At 60.6% G+C, this 17,617-nt stretch overlaps 1 protein-coding gene across 7 annotated transcripts in view; it reads right to left on the bottom strand.

The window, feature by feature from the left end:
* LOC126646014 (receptor-type tyrosine-protein phosphatase V-like) overlaps positions 1-13,220 on the bottom strand; it is a 37,220-nt gene extending 24,000 nt beyond the window's left edge. For 5 of the 7 annotated variants that reach the window (XR_007630207.1, XR_007630208.1, XR_007630209.1 and 2 more), the window contains exons 1-6: positions 7,376-7,591; positions 6,484-6,553; positions 3,820-4,086; positions 2,947-3,216; positions 2,180-2,446; positions 404-676 (exon numbers count right to left, since the gene is read on the bottom strand). Coding sequence is in view for 3 of the 7 variants with exons in the window: in XM_050326997.1 (XP_050182954.1) it covers positions 404-676; positions 2,180-2,446; positions 2,947-3,216; positions 3,820-4,086; positions 6,484-6,553; positions 7,376-7,441 (1,213 nt within the window). In the remaining 4 variants the exon portion in view is untranslated. Of the gene's footprint in view, positions 1-403; positions 677-2,179; positions 2,447-2,946; positions 3,217-3,819; positions 4,087-6,483; positions 6,554-7,375; positions 7,592-13,188 lie in introns of those variants that run through there. The other 2 variants (XM_050326998.1, XM_050327000.1) reach the window with 2 other exon arrangements.
* Between the last annotated feature and the right edge of the window lie 4,397 nt (positions 13,221-17,617).

The following is a 17,617-nucleotide window of genomic DNA, read 5'->3' as shown; positions in this document are numbered from 1 at the left end:
GCCAGGGCTGCAGGAAGAGCTCTTAGTGCCCCCAGGACTGTGGTGGGTGCCTCCCCACACTGTGCACAGCTCCCATTGTCCCTTCCCAGGGTGGCAGCTCTGGGACAGCACCAACTGTGGCTCCACAATTCACCCAGGAGGGACTGGGTACAGGGAGATGCTGCTCTGGGGGTGCTTGTGGCGCTTCCCTGCCCACCCACCCAGCTGCAGTGAGGGGAAGGGAGGAAACTGCCTGGAACCTGCCAAACACTGAGGCTACTGAGCAGGATCTGGTCTTGAGTTTTGCCTGACACTTTGCTGGCACAAGCCTGCCCAGCATCTCTGAGCCCACCCTCGCCACGAACTGTGGGGAGGCAGATTTTGCTGAACAACCTCAAAGGACTTGCATGGGCTTTCAGCTCACCTGTCCAGGCTGCTGTGCTGAAGGCTGATGCCTGGTATGGCCCTGCCACCACTGTCACCTGGACAGAGTACTGCTTGCCAGGGCTCAGCCCGTGGAAGGTGACGTGACCATTGTCCCCGCCGACGGAGATGTTCCTGGTGGGAACACCGTCCTCTCCCTCTCGCAGCGTCACCAGGTAGAAGTCCCTGTGTCCCACTGGGATGCTCCAGCGAGCCTGCAAGGAGCTCTGCTCCTCTGCACTGCTCAGGGTCACATTGCCAGGGCTCAAGGGGTCTGGAAGGGAATGGGATTGTGTGCATCAGGATTATGCGGTGCTCTGTGCCCCACGCACTCCCGAGCCTCATTCCCGGCAGGATTTTGTCCAGCCTTAGACATCTTTTGGAGCCACCATCTCCACTCCCCAGCACAAGCATTCCTGGACTAGCAGAGTCCAGACAAAGCTGGCAAACCTGCTGGGAAATTCCTAAAAGTCAGCCTCCACTCCACTCTCATCCCACCATGAGCTCGCTGATATTCCCAGGAACTGGCCTGGACTGAACTCCTGGCCAGACGCCCCTGGCTCGTGTGTCTGGCACAGGGGAATTTTGTTCAGTGGAGCAGGTCAGAGCTGCAGACAGCAACGGCAAGAATCAGCCTCACTTCACAGCAGAAGAAAACCATCTGCGGAGGCCTTCGGAAATCCCAGCGGCAGAGCCAGCAGGGAGCAGGCTCCAGTTCCCAGGTGAAGCAGGAAGCTGCTGAGACTTGACACCTGGTGGCATCCAGGTCCTCCCAGCATACACCTGACCCCTGTCTTGCCAGGGCCAGGACGAGTCACTGGCCACAGCAGCTCTGAGTCTGCAGCTTGGCCCCTCTATCATTCGAGGGCCAGCGCTTCCTCGGCATTCAGCGTGAATCTGCTCTGCCCAGGAGCCTGGGCTTGCCCTCTCCTTTTCCCCCCTGGTTCTCCTGGGAACATCTGGCATAGCAAGTCTGGGAATGGAACTGTTTGCAGTGCTATGGACGTGGTGTTGGCAGCAAACCAGGGCTGTGGTGGTGGAAGTTCCCCTCTCTCAGGGCCCTTGTCAGCCTGAGGACAGAGCCAGGAGGAGGATGGGGGAATGGTGCAATAGCAGGGCCTGGGAGGGCTGCCACTACACTAGGTGGCTCTAAGCCCTGTCCAACCTGGCCTTGGACACTTGCAGGGATGGGGCAGCCACAGCTTCTCTGGGCAACCTGTGCCAGGGCTTCGCCACCCTCACAGGAAAGAATGTCTTCCTAACACCTAATCTAAATCTCTCCTAGTTTAGTTTAAAACCATTTCCCCTTCTCCTATCACTGTCTGCCCATGTAAAAAGTCTTTCTTGCTCTTTTATAAGCCCCTCCAGAAGCCTCCAGTTCAAACTAGCTCAACTGCTGTCCTCTTGCCTCAGTTGTTCTGCAGCCCTTGTACAGCCCTGAGGCAATGAGAGCCCAAGCTCAGCTGCACTGAACACCAGTGGGATCTGCTGCCCTTCCATCCCCCTCCTCAGGGGGTGATCACAGGCTGATCCCACTGCAAGCCAGGGAGAAAAGCAGGCCAGCACTGGGAATCCACCTGCTGCAGGGATTCACTGGCCCCAGTACAGCAGTGTCCCAGAGCCAGGTCCTGGAGTGGCTTTAAGCCAGGTCCAAGCAGAATCACCCTGTGCACTGAGAGGCTCTGTCAGGAGACCTTTGGATTCAGAGGCTGGACCAGAGACAGGGAGAAAGCCGGGGCCACCAAGGTCCTCCCCCGTCCCTGGCCATCATACTCACACGTCCAGGCAGTGGCATTGGGTCCCACTGCAGTGTAGGACCCGGCTGTGGCGCTGAGCCCCAGCCAGTACTGGGTGCCGGGGTGGAGGTGCTGGAAGGTGTAGCTGGTGAGGCCCCTCCTGGCTGACAGGGTGGTGGTGACCGTCTGGGTGAGGAGGTTGCGGAGCTCGAGGTGCAGCCAGGCAGCCCCCGCAGCCCCTGCCCAGGAGGCGACGAGGCTGGTGCTGGAGCCCGGGCTGAGCCTCAGCTGGGTGGGGATGGAGGGAGCTGAGGGGAAGAGCAGCAGGCAGAGAGGTTCAGCAATAGGGTTGGGCCTCCCTGGGCTCTCCTCTCTCCCCAGGGCCCCCTATGACCACAGCTGCTCTCTATGGCATGGGGGCTGAAGGTCTGGCAGGGCTCTGCTGAGGGATGTCCCTCCCCTGTCCATATTGTCACGCTCTTTCAGGCTGCATGGGCAGCCAGGGCTAGTGAGAGCTGCAAGAATGCCACATTGCACAGGTGCCTGTGCAATATGGCATTCTTGCAGCTCTCACTAGCCGAGACATCCAGGACCCACCAGACTGCCCCTCTCCCTCGAGAACACACAAGTCCAAGTTGTGAGTGCTGCAAGGCAGGTCCAAGGTGTGAAGTTTTCCCCTTAGCCCAGACACTGCGGGGATGTGAAACACTCCCAGCTGCTGCCATCCTGGAGACCTCCTCCCCACCTCATCCAGCCCAGCAAGCACACGCTCTCCGTGCCCCCTGACTCTCTCCCCCTCGCTCCCTACCTGTCCACTGGTGGACACTGGTGCTGGCCTGGCCGGGCCCAGCCAGCGTGCTGACCCTCAAGGCGTACTCGCTGCCGGCCAGCAAGCCGTCGAACAGGAAGGTGGAGGTGCTGGGCGGGAGGGACACGTTCCTCACCAGCGCCTGGGAGTCGCTGTGGTACAGGGCCAGCCCGTAGCCCTCGTGCTGCCCCGGGCCGTGCGCCCAGGCCGCCCGCAGCGAGGCCGAGCTCCCCTCGCTGCTCAGGCTCAGGTTGCGGACGGGTGACGGACCTGCATCGGGACAGGACAACGGCACAAGACAGTGTTGGATGGCTGCCTGGGAATGCCTGGCCTTCCACTAGACTAGGTGGCTCCAAGCCCTATCCAGCCTCGCCTTGGACACTTCCAGGGAAGGGGCAGCCACAGTAACCTGTGCCACGGCCTCACCACCCCCACAGTGAACAATTTCTTCCTAATATCTAATCTAAACCTCTTCTCTGTCAGTTTAAAACTGTTCCCTCTTGTCCTGCTGCTATACGCCCATGTAAAAAGTCCCTCTCTCTCTCTATTTTCAAGTTCCCTTTAGCTACTAGAAAGGGTTCTAAGGTCACCCTGGAGCCTTCTCCTGTCTAGGTTGAATATCCCCAGCTCTCTCAGCCTGTCTCCATAGCAGTGGGACTCCAGCAAGGATCCCCCAAGCACAGCCCCATCACCTCCCTGACCTCTCCCCAACCTCCCGTGGAAGGACCCTAGTTCTTGAGGAAGTGAGGAAAAGCCCAAATTTCCCATGAACTTGTGCTACTCCAAACAGACCTGGGCTTGGCACCCTCCAAATCATCACAGTGGTACTGGCAGGAGCCCTGAGACCCTCTGCAGTCCCTGTGGAGCCCTTACTTGTCTGAGCTGTGATGGTCTGGCTCACAGTCTCCATGCAGGCCAGCAAGGCTGTCACCTCGACCTCGTAGCGCGTGCCAGGGGTCAGCCCGTGGAACCAGAAGTTGGTGGCGTTGGGCCCAGCTGACCCATTCTGCAGTGGCCTGTCTGACCCCAGGGTGGAGAGGGCGAGCAAATATCCCTTGGCACCTTCCTCTGGCTCATCCCAGGACACAAGGAAGGAGTCTGACCGGCCATGGTCACTCACGCTGACGTTCAGGAGGGTGCCTGCAGAGGCAAATCCAAAATTGTCAACAGGGAGCCTGCAGGGCCAGCTCCCAGCCCACCCACCCTTGCTGGGGTATGCTGGGCACCAGCCATCACCATGGGTGCTGCCCTGCTTTGGTCAGGCCCCCCCAACACCGAGGGCTCTGAACAGCCTTGGGGAAACACAAAAATGCTCAGAAACCTCCATGGACTGAGGTCAAAGGGAGATGTGAAAGAGATGATCCTAAGCATGGAGCATCTGTTCCACTGGAGAAAGACCAGAAGGCTTCAGTTCATCGTGTGTTTTGTCCAGAGAGCTCTGGTTTAAGGCAGAGGAGTTCCCTGGCTGGGTATAATCCACTGCTTGCCAACCTTGGTTGGCTTGAGCCTCCAGAAAAGATGTTGAAGGGCTCTGTGCCCATGGAGAAGCAAGACAGTGGCCAGTGAGGGGGCAGGATGGATGTGGCAGGGGGGCCATTATGCTCACTGCAACAGTCTCTACTTCTGTGTGGGGTCTGACAGAGCAGGAGGACGAAAGTTCCTTTGGGGGAATCCAGACATTGAGTCCCCACTGTCCTGCCTGGGATAGAGGTGAATGGGAAGAGTGGGACACTGTGTTCATGGAGGAAATGTGGGGCCAGCCTGGCTGCAGGCCCTGCTGAGGTGTCCCTGCTGCAGCAGGGACTGAGGTCAGTGCCCTGGGGCTGTGGGGCTGGAGCTGTGGCCTCCTGATGGAGAGCATCTGGGGACAGGGAAGTGGTGTACAGGGCTTGGCCTTATTGGTGGCTCAGTGGCCAAAACTGCTACTGAGTCCCTGCCCTTTGAGCTGGTCAGGAACCACCTACACAACAGGAGCCAGACAGAGCCTGTCTGTCAGGGCCAAGCTGGCAGCTGACCTGGGTAGGCTCCATCTCTGCCTCCCAGTGCCTCCAGCAGATTGTCAGGCACCCCCATCCCCAGCCTTGCTGTGAGTCACAGAATCACTTAGGTTGGAAAAGCCCTCTAAGCGTTTCCCCAGCATTGCCAAGTCCAGCAGTGACCCACGTCCCCAAGTGCCACATCCATGAACTCTTTACTGCTCTCAGCCTTTGGAAAATGACAGAACAGTTTCAAGTGCTAATAAGACATTTGGGTAATAATTAGCACTTAAAATGCATGGTGTGCAACATGTCGTGACAGGCTTACATGGGGGGTCTGGCACAGCAAGAAAGCTTGAACCAAGCTCAGTGACTGCCCCAGAGGTCGTCCCAGGGGTGGCCTTTACACAGCCAGGCAGGAACAGTGTGGGGTGAACCCGGGGCAGGGGCACCTTTGGCACAGTTCAGGAGCTGTGTGTGTCCTTCCCACTGAGCTGAACGCTTCCAGAGCTATGTTCAACTTCTCTTCCATGCAATGCTGTGGTTTGGAGCCTGCTGCAATGCTGAAAGCTTCACTCAGCAGGCGAGGGCAAAGGGACCTGGCGACATCAGATGAACACAAATAGCAGCAGGTTGTGCCCCTGGGAAAGGCCTCCTCAGCGCCATCCCTGAGCAGTTCAGGTACACATTTAGGATCAGACTGCTCAGGAAGGGTTAGCTGAACGTAGCTGGCTGCCCACGGGTCAGGTGTCTACACCTGGGCCAGCTGCCCTGGGCTCCCCTCGCTGTCAGCAGACACCCAGAGCACAGGACAGGTCTGACCTCCTCCCTTAGGCAGCCCACGGGACCGTGCCCTGCCCTGTGGAGTTCAAGCAGGGATCGTTTGTCACTGCAGGCTCTTTCTTATCTTATTTATGAAGGTATGAGTTCTCCACCCACATTTCTCTGCTCCTCCTGGGTTTCCACCGGCCTCATTGCCTGCCTGCCTCCCTCTGCCACCTTCCTCATGTCTGCAGCTCAAATGTACCCAGAATGGGCAAGAGGCACCCTGTGGCCCCAAGGCCCCTGAGCCCACAGGTAAGCTCCACTGACCACATCACAGACAGCCTCACCCAGGTACACCCCGTGCCCTCACAGGTGCCTGTGGTTCATCTGGGAGAGTTCTCACTGGCACAGGCTGGTGCCATGTGGGCACCACGCTGGCTCCAGGCCCGCAGCAGCCGTGGAGCTGCCTTATGGACTGTGATCCTGCCTGGGCAACTGCAGGGGCTCTGAGCAGGGCACCTATGCCTGTGCTGCTGCTGAATCCATCTGATGCTCTGTGGAAGGAGAGAGCTTGGAGCCCTGTCCATCTCTCACAGTGCCACCCATACGGCTGCTTGCTGGAGGGGGGTGGAGCTGACTCTTCCCCTTCCCTGGCCATGATCTGCAGCCTGTAGTAAGCCTAAAGCAGAGCATTTACAAAGCTGCTCTCAACTCCAAGAGTCCTGGCCCAGCACATCTGCTCATCTCACTGCTCCAGGCACCGAGACCATCTCACCCTCCTCAGCCTGGGACTTACCTCTGTCACCACGTGCGTCCTGTCCCTCCAGCCACGCCTGTGCTGTCCGGTTGCATCCCCATCCCTCACCCTGGGGGATTGAAGGTGTCAAGTGAGAGAGGGGGCTGAGCTGGGTCCAGTGCCTGGGAGATGTGTCCTGTGCCAGGCCAGGGGTCAGGTTGGCCAGGCAGAGGTCTGCCATGGCCAGACCAACAGGCCATGCCCACAGGGGAAGACCCCACCAAACCAGCCAGGGCACAGGGAGGTCTGGAGAGGGAGGGAGTGAGCTCTGCACAGGCCCTGGCAATCTCATTCCCTGCACAGGCACACCTCCTTCCCACTACCGCGGGGGGAGGATGGAGGGATCCCAGACCTCAGTCCAGCTGCCACTTCCCGCGGGATGCGCAGAGCCCCCGGAGCCCCCGGTACCCTCCCCCGGCAGCGGGGACACCCGCCTGCTCGCAGCCTGCTCCCAGCAGGGTGTGCCCTGCTTTGGGCTGGCGTCAGTTCCCCCCATGGTAAAGGAAATGTCTCTGCCCACTCCCTGTCCCGCAAAAAGCCCCGGCAGAGCCATCATCTTCCTGGCGTTCCTCCCCCTCGGCTCCACGAGCAGACTCGTCCCGGCTCCCCACCGACCGCGGGGCTTTCGGGAGAGGGGAACAAAGAGGCTGGGGACCCCCGGGAACAGCAGGCGGGCCATTCCCGGGCGAGGAGCCGCGCAGCCATGGCAGCGGGACACGCCGCGGTCCCGGGCGCTGCGGCGAGGGGGGCGGCGAGGGGGGCAGCGCCGCTCGGGACCGCGGACGCCGCTGATGTGGCGCAGCTGCAGCGGTGAGGGGAGCCCAGCACGGTTCCCCCGGCGGGGCAGGGCGGCTGCGGAGCCAAAGAGGGGCCGGGGTAGCCGAGCGCTTACCTCTGCCGGGGTCCCCGGGAGCCGCGGCACCCACAGCACCAGCAGCGGCAGCAGCGGTGGCCTCATGGGGACCTGGGTGGCTGCAGATGAGAGGGATGACAAGTTGGCGGGGGTGGGGTCAGCTTCTTAGCGGTGGCTGTCCCCGGCCAGCCCCTTCTCCCACGGCAGCCAGGAGCCGCGTCCCCACATGCTTTCCGAGCGCGGGTGACAAGATGACATCAGTGGGGACCAGGCAGCGCGTAGCACCTCGGCCGGGCCCGCTGTCCCTGGGCAGGGGCAGAGCTCACCTCCGGCCCGGGAGGAGCCCAGCGGGGGCGGCTGCCTCTGGCCGGGCGCATTTGTTGTTGTCCCCGCGGGTCCGTGTCCCTCTGCGGTGACTCTCGAGCGGGTGCGGGCTGCGGGCAGAGCTGCGGGCCGGGGGGCTGGGCCGGGGGGGCTCGCGGGGGCTCTGCGGGGCTGGAGCCCGCTCTGGCATCAGCAGGAGCTCGGCGGAGCTGGGGGAGCTGGAGCGGGAGGAGCGGCAGGGGAGGAGACAGGACGGCTCCGGGTTGGGAGGGAGCTCCCGAACCAGCCCCCGGCGCGGGGAGGGAGGGGAGGAGGGCGCATCGCTGGGCTGCGATGCTGGAGGGAGCGAGGGCACGAGTGTGGCCGCGGGGTGCTGTGCACCCTGGGCTCGCTCTGGGCTCGCACCTTCAGCTCTGTGTTCACGGATTCCTGCGCAGCTGCGGCTGTGGAACGGGGGCAGGGATTGGGGGGTGTCCCTGTGCGTAACACAGCAGCCTGCAGGCTGGGACAGGGGGTGCACACTATGAGGCTCCTGGGCCCGGCATCCCGCGAGCACAGAGACGCCTGGACTACACTTTGGCCATCTGAGGGGGGCTGGGGTGAGCTGTGCCCTGTGCCCGGGCTGTGTAGGCACTGTACTTTGGGGGGTTGCTTTGGGGAGCAGTCTGTGCCCACCCTGCTGCGGGCAGGGCCGTGCTCTGCGGTGCTGTGCGGTGTCTGTGCAATGCGTGGCACGATGCCAGCTCTGATTCAGAGCAGAGATGCCATTGGCTTCACATCAGCGCTGGAGATCTGGGACAGTGCTGGAAGAGGTTCAGTGATGCATCAGTCCGGAAGCCAGGGCAGCCTTTGTGGCCGTGGGAGTCTGTCCCAGTAGCCAGCACGGCCACCAACGGGGGCTATTCAAGCTCTGCTCATTGCTCTGAACCACCAAGCTGTCAGGGTGGGACACATCCCCCATCTACTCTTTGCAACAGCAGAATCCCTCGCCAAAAAACTCAGAGGTTTGTCAAGAGGGGTCTGTGATAGACAGAGCAACCCACAGTGCCTGGACAAAGACATGGAAAGCCTCAGCTCTTGCATGCAACTGAGAAATGAGTGGGACACAAGGAGCCTGGTCTAGGACCCATCTCCAACCCCAGGTCCATCCCCCAACCCTTCTGGCAGCCCCCAGGCTGATAGACCCAGCTGGGAAAGGGGACAGAGAGCACGAGTCCCCTTCACTTTACATGAGTGACAGTTAATTTCCCAGGTCCTGGCCAAATGGGACTGGTGCCAGGAGTGTGGGTCCGTGGTCACAGTCACGTCTCTGCAGAGGTCCAGTCCCCTGCCTGGAGCAGGCTGAAGCTAAAGGAACCCTGGCCCTGCAGCTCAGCCCAGCAGTGAGGGACACGGAGATCAGGGTGGGAGCAGAAGGTCATGCCTTGGCTGCGGCACAGGCAAGCTTTTTAACCCTTAATGCCAGCAGCTCCAAGGGCTGAATGCAAAAAATGCCATGGGTGCACCCTCTCCCGTGGATGGATGCCCACAGGAAACAGCTCTGGCTCTTGGAGATCCCCTGATAAGCATTTGGGACTGAGGTCCACCAGCACCTGGGTGATGGGGCTGACCCATGAACCAGACACAGCCAGCTCTGGAGACATCCGATCCATCCCTGCTGCCAGACACTGGTGTGACAGGGAGCTGAGTGCGAGGTGGGTGCTCAGGGGTACTGGGGTTGACGTCCTCCAGCCACTGAGATGAGGGTGGTCCTCTCCAGGACCCAGGCAAGAGGAGGTTTGGAGTTGGCTGCTGCTGTCTCCAGTGGGCTGGGGACTGTTTTTAAAGGCCCCTTTCCAGAGCTGGGTGGCTGCAGCCAGCTGGGAGGAGGCTGGAGCTCCCCGCTGCAGCGAGGGCTTGCCAGGTTTACCCAGGGGCCCAGAATGGGATCGAGGAGGTTACAGCTGGCTGGTCCCCAAAACACATTTGCAAAGAGGCTTTCGATGGATGTCCCCACAGGGGTCCATGACGGGATAGAGGCTGTCAGCAGAGGTGATCCCACTTTGGATGGGGAGCATGGAGCTGTTTGCTGCCATGAGCAGCCTGGAGGGTCACCTGGAGGATGGCTGGGGCAGAGGCAGCACAGGCAGTGAAGGCTGGGGACTGTCTGGTATCCCTGGAGCATGGCAGGTGATGGCAGAGCTAACTGGAGGAACCCCTGGCTGATGAAGCAGGGGTTAGAGGTGAGGATGAAGGGCCTTGGTGGGCTGGGAATTGTGATCCAGGGGCATGGGGCAGGAGGGACCCTTGATTATCAAGGAAAACCCTGGGAAGAGGTGTTGCATCCCCCAGTGTCAAAGGCAGAGTCTCGTGCAGTAGTGGCACAGACAGGAGGTTTTTCCAGGCTACAACATCAAGGTGGGGCTCCTCTAGCTTCAAAGCACACCAAAGAGCAGCCCCAGGCCAGCAAGAGGGCAAACCCAGTCACTGGAGTCCTGGGAAACTCCAGCTAGGTTGTGCCTGCCCTGCCCAGCTGGGGAGAAGCTGAGACCTTGTGTACTCACTGCACCTGCCTGGGCACAGCCTCGGTGCCCCTGCACCAGCCTGTCTGCAAAGCTGGCCATCTCCATCTTCAGCCACTCTGATGGAGTCACGAGGGTGGGAGGTGGCACCTCCAGAGCTTGTTGCAAACCGACCTCTGCTGTGGCAGCCTTGCATGGGGGCACAACTGCCCCACCGAGGCAGCTTCTCCAGACACTGCTTGCCCAAGGAGCAAAGGGTCTGTTCTGCCCTCCCTGCTCTCTGGGCTGGGCAGCCAAGCAGGGATTCCTGAAGCACAGTGTCTCTGTCCCCTTGGGTCCTGCTGCCATGCTGTGCCACTGCCCCACACCTCCCCATCCAGGAGGAGAGGTGATCCCCCACTTGGCGTGAGGATGGGCTTGGGGAATGCCTTGCTGCCCACCAGCATGGGATTGGCCTCTGAGCATGGGCCAGGAGGTGTCCCAGCAGGTTTCTCAGCCTCTGCATGCTGCTGGTGACCCATCACAGGGCACACTGAGCTGTCACCCCCCTGCCATGGGAACACACCTCCATACCAGCCCCACTTATTTAACATTGGATACCGGTGGCTGTGCTCCCTGAGCTCAGGGAGTTTGGGCTGTGCCTGCAGTGGAAACAGCCCAAAGCACTGCTGGGAGCCAAATCCAGGCCCCATCCTGGTGCCACAACACTCAGCAGCCTCCACTTGGGACAGAAGCTGCTCATCCCATGCCAGCACTGCCCTCGCCACAGCCACCCCAGTGACACCATGTCACCACAGTTAGGGACAGAGAGAGAGAGAGTCCTAGAGCTGGGCATGCCAGATCTCCCCTCTGGTCCCCCCAGCAGTGTAGCCTTCAGCTGTGCCAGACCCAAAGACGACTGCAGAAGGTTTCTCCACCCAGCAGCTGGAACCAGGCCTGGAAACTCAGAGGCTGCCGAGTCATCACATTTTCCACGAAGCAGCGAATGCTACCACAAGGCGCAGGGGGATGGGGACATCCCGACTGCGGTGACTGGAGAGCTCAGCTGGCCAGAGCACTGTGCAGCCAGGCCATCACCTATGGCAAGGGACAGAGCCTCAGGGTGGGAGACTGTCCTTGCCCCGTGCCCTGGAGGGATCATCCAGGAGCAGAGGTGGGAAAGGGGATCGCTGACAACATGCCCATCCACGTGGTGTCAGGCTGTTCCCCTGAGCAGAGCAGGGTCCACCCCCTTGGCACTCTATGCATTGGCCTTCTCTCCAGGTGTCCAGAGCTGGCAGCACTGGCCTTGTCCCTGCTGAGGCATCTCCTGGACTTGAGCATGGTCCCACACACCTGGTGGGACCGGAGGCCTCCCCAGGAAGCACTTGCTGGGGTGAGGGTGGGCAGGGGGAGCAGCAGAGTGCGTGCCTGTGGCGTCCAAGGGTCCCAGTCGTGTCACAAGGTCTGTCAAGGTGACATTGGCAAGTGATGCTCCCAGGGCTGGGCATGGACAGAGCCTTGCAGGGTCCCTGCTGGAGGACAGCCTGTGGGTAAGGATGCTCCCAGAGGGACTCAACCTGTCACTCAGAGGACACAGCCACGGCCTGGTGCTGTGAGCAATGCTGTCACTGCACAGAGTAGCCTCTACCCCTGTCTGGACGTGCAGGCCCAAGGTCCCCATGAGAGCTCTGCCATCCCTGCTTGGGCAGGACCCTGTGCATCCAACCTGGCCCCCTGTGACAATGTGTGCCCAGGGATCCCATGATATGGGGTACTGGTGCCACTGGGATTGGGCTGGGAGCAGCTCTGGGGCTCCTGTCCTGCCTCGGCCCAACAACAACATCCCTTCAGTTCCTGTCCCTTGGTATCTCCTGGTGCCCACCAGCACTGTGACCTGCCCCAGGTCATGATTTCTCCGCTCTGCCACCTCTCAGGTGCCTCGTGCTGCCTGGGGCAGCGAGTGAGGAACAAGGGGAACAGGTTGCTCCCGGGGCAAAGCCTGCAGAGGATGCAGGTGCTGCTGGGACTTCTGTCTTTGCAAGGTTCACACGCTACACTTCTCCAGCCCTAAAGCCTAGAGCCCTGGGATGCTCCTTCTCCAACCCCTTGCAAGTGTTTAATCATTCCCACGAGGAGCCCTGCCAGCACCACTGCTGCCTCCTGCCCCACGCTTCCAGACCTTGGAGCCCTTCCCATTTTGTTGGGGCGGGGGAGAGGGCAGGCAGGTAGTGGGAGACGTCACCCCTCTGCAGGGCAGGGCACAGCCACACTGTCTGGGCTGGGGGACAGCCAGGAGTGGCCGCAGTGACTCTGTCACCGTCGCTTGGGTGATGCTCTTCACTCCCCCCCGCTCGCTGCTGAAGCCCTGGCAGCTGAGCCCGGGATGCCTGTGGGTGCGAGCCAGGCGCCTGCAGAGCTGGGAAGTGCAGGGTTGCGGTGACTCGGGCACGCCCAAAGCCGGCAGAGCCGGGCAGACCTGCTCCGCACCCCCGGGGCACGGGTGCCGCCCCTGGGGATGAGAAAGCTCAGGACTCCTCTTCCCCTGGCCAGGCAGGAGGCACTCAGTGGGGAGGGCTGAGAGCAGCCTGGACAGTGCCTGCCCCACACCTACTGCAAGTAGTGCTGGGGCAGCACATGGATGGCCCCAAAATCACCCACCCCATCGCCAACAGCCTGTGGAAGGAACCCTGTGGGGCTCTGCTCCCACCCTGCGATGCGGTGCCAGCAAAGGTGCCTGGTGCTGCCAGGATGCCACACTCACAGAGCCAAGAAGTAGCTACGAAGCATCTCCCGGTGCCCACTCACGCTTCACCACGCTGGGTGGTGAGATCCCCCCTTGCAGGCACAGCCACAGAGTGCCAGGCCCTGCTCCTGGCACTGCCACACTCAGAGGCTGCCCCATCCCCTGCCGCCCTCCCGGGGCTGTGGCATCGGGTTTGCCCGCGCTGTGCCAGGGCACGGCAGGGTCCGCGCTCCTTTCCTCGCCGCGCACATCCCGGCTTCGACCGCGCGTCTGGGGGAGAGGGGCAGGAATGTGAGCGGTACCTCAGCTGGTGGGTGTCCCCAGAGTGGTCCACAGCCCGTCCCCCTGCGCCTGGCGCACGCGATGGCAACTTGACACGCTCGCTCTTGCCGCTTTCCTCTGCTCGAGCACGGCCCTGACGCTCAAGTCTGGGCTGGTCCGGCGGGAAGGCCCGCCTGGGCTCGCCCAGCTCCCAGCGCCAGGATGCTGGGGAGGAGGGATCAGCTGGACAGGGATGTCTCCTGTGGCCCCTTGAGAGCAGAGGTCTGCGCTCCTGGGGGGCGGGAGCTGCCTGCCACGCTGCAGGTTGGGCACAGCTCACACCCCTCTGCACCTCGCCAGGGGTTCACCCCACGTGCTGCAGGTTCAGCAGGGTGCCAGGGACCCCTGGACATGGTTGAGCATCCCCTCGTGGTGCTGCTGCTGTAAAGAGGGACAGGAAGAGGCCCAGGTCTGTGGTGGAGCCAGCACAGGTATCCAGCACGTGCACCAGCCCTGAAGGTGTCTGTGGGCTGTGATTGCTTAAGGCTTTGCTGCCCTGAGCCCCATCGGACCAGGAACCATCCCAGAGTGAAGGCATCCTGGCCTCCTCAGCCCCACATCAAAGGGGATTGAAAGGAGCTGGTGTGTTGGCTCAGGAGCATCCCAAGAGCTTGTCCAGGATGGCTCTTATCCTCACCCTGGTGAACGGGTGGCAGCTGGTCCCACAAGGGAGGGTCACACATATTTCAGCCACCAGACAAGAGGCTCAGCCTTCTGCAGACAGGCACCTGTCCCTGCTAGTGTCCCCCCTGCCTCAGCTGGGCTAAAGCTCTCTGCAGACAGCAGGGACAGTGACAGGAAACTCTGGAAACTTCTGCCATGCTCAGCAGTGATGTGAAAACCCAGCCTTCAAATTTGGAAAGCAGCTCAGTTTCCAAGTAGTGCCACGAGCTGAAAATCCCACCTGAAAACGAAACCAGCCCCAGCCTCTGGTTCGAAGTTTCCTGTATAAAAACAAACCTGCAGACAGCTTCATTTGCACACAAAAGGCTTTGTTTTCAGGAGGAAGGTCTCTTTTTTTGGAGGAGTAAACACAAAGCCTGCCCATCCTCCATGTCGCCATGTGGGAGGGAGATCGACCTGGCAGATCAGGTCGCCGGCAGGGCATTGTCTCGTCTTGCTGCCTGGCTGCTGTCCCTCTCCCGCATCTCCTGGGGGCAGATTGATGCCTGCACCAGTGCCAACGCCACTGCAATGCCACCACCACCACCATACCCAGCTGCGAGCCCGGGACTGAGACTTGCACAGTCGGTCCACACCCACCCCCATAGCTGCGACACCTTGGAGGGTCCCAGGCCATGGGGACAGGTCTTTGCACCACGGCAGTCCTGGGGAGCTGTGGTGTTGGTGTGGCACCCAGGGCTGCTCCTGTCCCCACAGCATGGCTGCAGCCTTCTCAGTGCCTGCTCATGCAGCTCCTCAGCTTCTCCCTGGCATCTCCCGCAGCTCCTGGAGCCAAACACAACACGAGCCTGTCTCATCCGCTGTCAGCAGCGCCTGCTGCTTTCTGCATCCAGCCCCCGGCAGAAGCAGCTCTGCTCCTTCACAGGAGCAGTTGGGGGACCCCCTCTGGGCTCTACTCCCCCAGCCCAGCTGCAGGGAGCCCTCAGTGCCACCCTCCCCAGGCAGAGGCACGTTTGGGGCTGGCACAGCCTGGCTGCTCTCCAAGGGCACTGTTGTAGCCATCCAGCAGTAGTTGCTGCTTGGGACACATCCTGACCACAGGCACAGCTCCCACAGCTGTCGATTGCCAGAGGCTTTGCTGGCACGAGCTCGGCCTCTCCAGGCGGGTGCTGCAGCTCTGGAGCAGGGGTGAAGCGCTTGCAGAGGGCTGCAGGATCAGCCCCCTCCACTGCTGCCTGCTGACAGTTTTGTCTGTCCCTTCAGCCAAGGCCTCTGCTGCTTGACTTGGGATGGTGCAACCATTCACTGGGTCCTGCAGAGTGACACAGAGCCCAGCCTTGCCTGTCCAGAGGTCCCCAATGAAGTGTCCACTGAGTTGAACATCCTGGCTTGAGGTTTTGGCGCCATGGAGAGTCTGTGGGGCTTGGAGACCTTCACAGATGCCAGACTTGGAGAGCTGGTCCCTACCCAAGGCACTGGCAGAAGCGATTTTCACCTCTGAGCTGGAACACACCTGCTGTGCCTCCATATGCTGGGAGGCAGAGGTGCTCTGCTGCTGGAGGGCAGGGAGGGAGGGCACGCTGGTAACAGGGATGCATCAAGCTTTTCCAAGCCTTCTCATCCTCCCCTGGGCTCTCAGTAGCGGTGCATTTGTCATCTGGGCTGCAAAGCCACGCTGCCCTGCATCTCCCATGGGCAGTGCAGCCGGGTTGGGCTGCCTGTGGGGCCCAGAAGGACGGCCTGAAGGCTCGCTGGGATCAGCCTGGCTGCTGTTTGGCTTGGAGCCACTTGGCTGGGAGAACCTAAAACAACAAACAGTGCAGAATAAGGGAATGTTTCACTGCTTTTTTTCAGTCAAGTGGTTTCCGGTGTTCTAAGGAGATCTTCCAGCACCTCTGGGCCAGAGGACTTGCCCACACAGAGCCTGGTCCCAGAGCAGACCCCCACCCAGGAGGCATGTTCTGGCTGCTTGACATGTGGCAGAAGAAGAGGTCAGAGAAGATCAGCTCCAGGGTCAGCTGTGACCTTTGCTGGAGACCTGCAGCAGGAGACAGCACCATTCCTTCCCCTCTGGGCCAAAAGCATCCCTGAACATGTGCCTGCACTCAGCACAAGGATACCACTCTCATACACAGCCTGGCTGATGATTCTTAACAGACACCTTCCCACGGCCTGACAAACTCCTCACAGGCCTGGCCAGCAGCTCCACAGGCTGCCCTGCCTGGGAAGTGGGCATTGCTGGGCTCAGTGTGCTCTGGCAGGTGCCTTTGCTGCATGTTGTTAAAAGAGACCATTGGTAAAGTCCGAGCTGACAGCCTGTGTCAGCCCCTGGGGCCTGTCTGATCTCTGGGCAGCAGAGAGAACGCTGACACACAGGGTGGCTGTCACTGTTTGAATCCATCCTGGCTCCTCGTGGGAGACAGGATCCATCTGGATCTCTTCAGGGTCCATCCTGGATCCTTACAGGCTCAGCTGTCCCCGACCATGACAGAAACAAAAACCAGCCCCAGTTGCTTTTCCTCCAGATCTGGGCCTGCCTGTGGCCCTGAGCACCAACAGCTTCCCCACCACGAGCTGACAGGAATATTCCTGATGCCTGGAACTGGGATAAAACAGGTTGTGCTGTGAGCTCTTGTGGCTCAGACCTACGGCTGCAGCAAGACCTAGGGGACCCACAGGCATCACACAGCATCTCCCAGCAGCAGCGATGCACGGTGGCAGCTTCCTGAATTTCTGAGGCCAGAAACACAACCCAGAGCAGCTTTCAAGAGTGGACAGGCCCACGTTGTGTCGTGGCCGTGAGCTGGAGGAGCAGCACTGAGCAGACCTGCGTTCTGCCTCTGCACTGCTGCCCTCTGGCTGCCTCTGCTTGTCCGTGGCCAGTCCTAAGGCTGGAGAGGTGGGACCTGCCGTGGCTCTCACAGGCTCTGCCTCGTGCTATGCAAGAATCATCACGGAGTTGTTCAGGTTGGAAAAGCCCTCTAAGATCATCAAGTCCAACCATTAACCCAGCACTGTCATGTTCACCATTAAACCATGCCCACAAGTGCCACATTCACACTCCTTTGGAACACCTCCAGGTAACTCCCCCTGGGCAGGCTGTGCCAGTGCCCCATCAGGGAAGATATCTTTCCTAAAATTAAAGCTGCTGGTGTATCCTCCCTGGCCCTCTGGCCTCAAGCAGCTGCATCCACAGGTCCATCCTATGCTGGGGCCAGAGGGTACAGGCAGCCCTTAGTGCAGCATCTGTCCTTAGCGAGGTTAAGAAGCTTAACCCCTGTGCAGTGACCAACTGGGCATGGTTGGACTCACCACATGTATTTCTGCACTGGGTGTTGGTTGATGATGGCTGTTTTAACCATCCCTGCCTTACTATATTCTTTCCAGCTGTTATCAGGGGCTAGAAGAGGATCTGTGCCTTCATCATAAAAACTCACTGGTGATCCCAGGCCAGATCAGCCTGAGGAGAGCCAGCACAGTTTCCCCTCGCCCAGCGGCGCCTGCTCGCACACTGCCTTGCAACAAAAATGGAAGTGACTGCTTTCTAACAGCTTCCTTTCTTTCTGAGTCTCTCTCTCCCTCCTGCCCCTCCTGTCCAGATCATTTCCTGTTATTGGTAATGGCCCCTGCACCTGATGAGAGGTAACTGGGCTCAGTGTGCCCCAAAAGGAGCAGCCTGGGCTGGTGGCAGCAGGGCCATGCAGGGCAAACCCAGCCAGGCTGGGCTGGGCTGGGCAAAATGCTCAGCCCATGTGCTGGCTGCTGAGGTGCCCACTGTTACAGGGT

Source organism: Myiozetetes cayanensis, unplaced genomic scaffold, assembly GCF_022539395.1.
Source record: "Myiozetetes cayanensis isolate MyiCay16 unplaced genomic scaffold, myiCay2020 scf32, whole genome shotgun sequence".
In the NCBI taxonomy this organism is placed as follows: Eukaryota; Metazoa; Chordata; class Aves; order Passeriformes; family Tyrannidae; genus Myiozetetes; species Myiozetetes cayanensis.
Note: the sequence above shows the minus strand (reverse complement) of the source record. Positions and strands in the feature narration are given on the sequence as shown.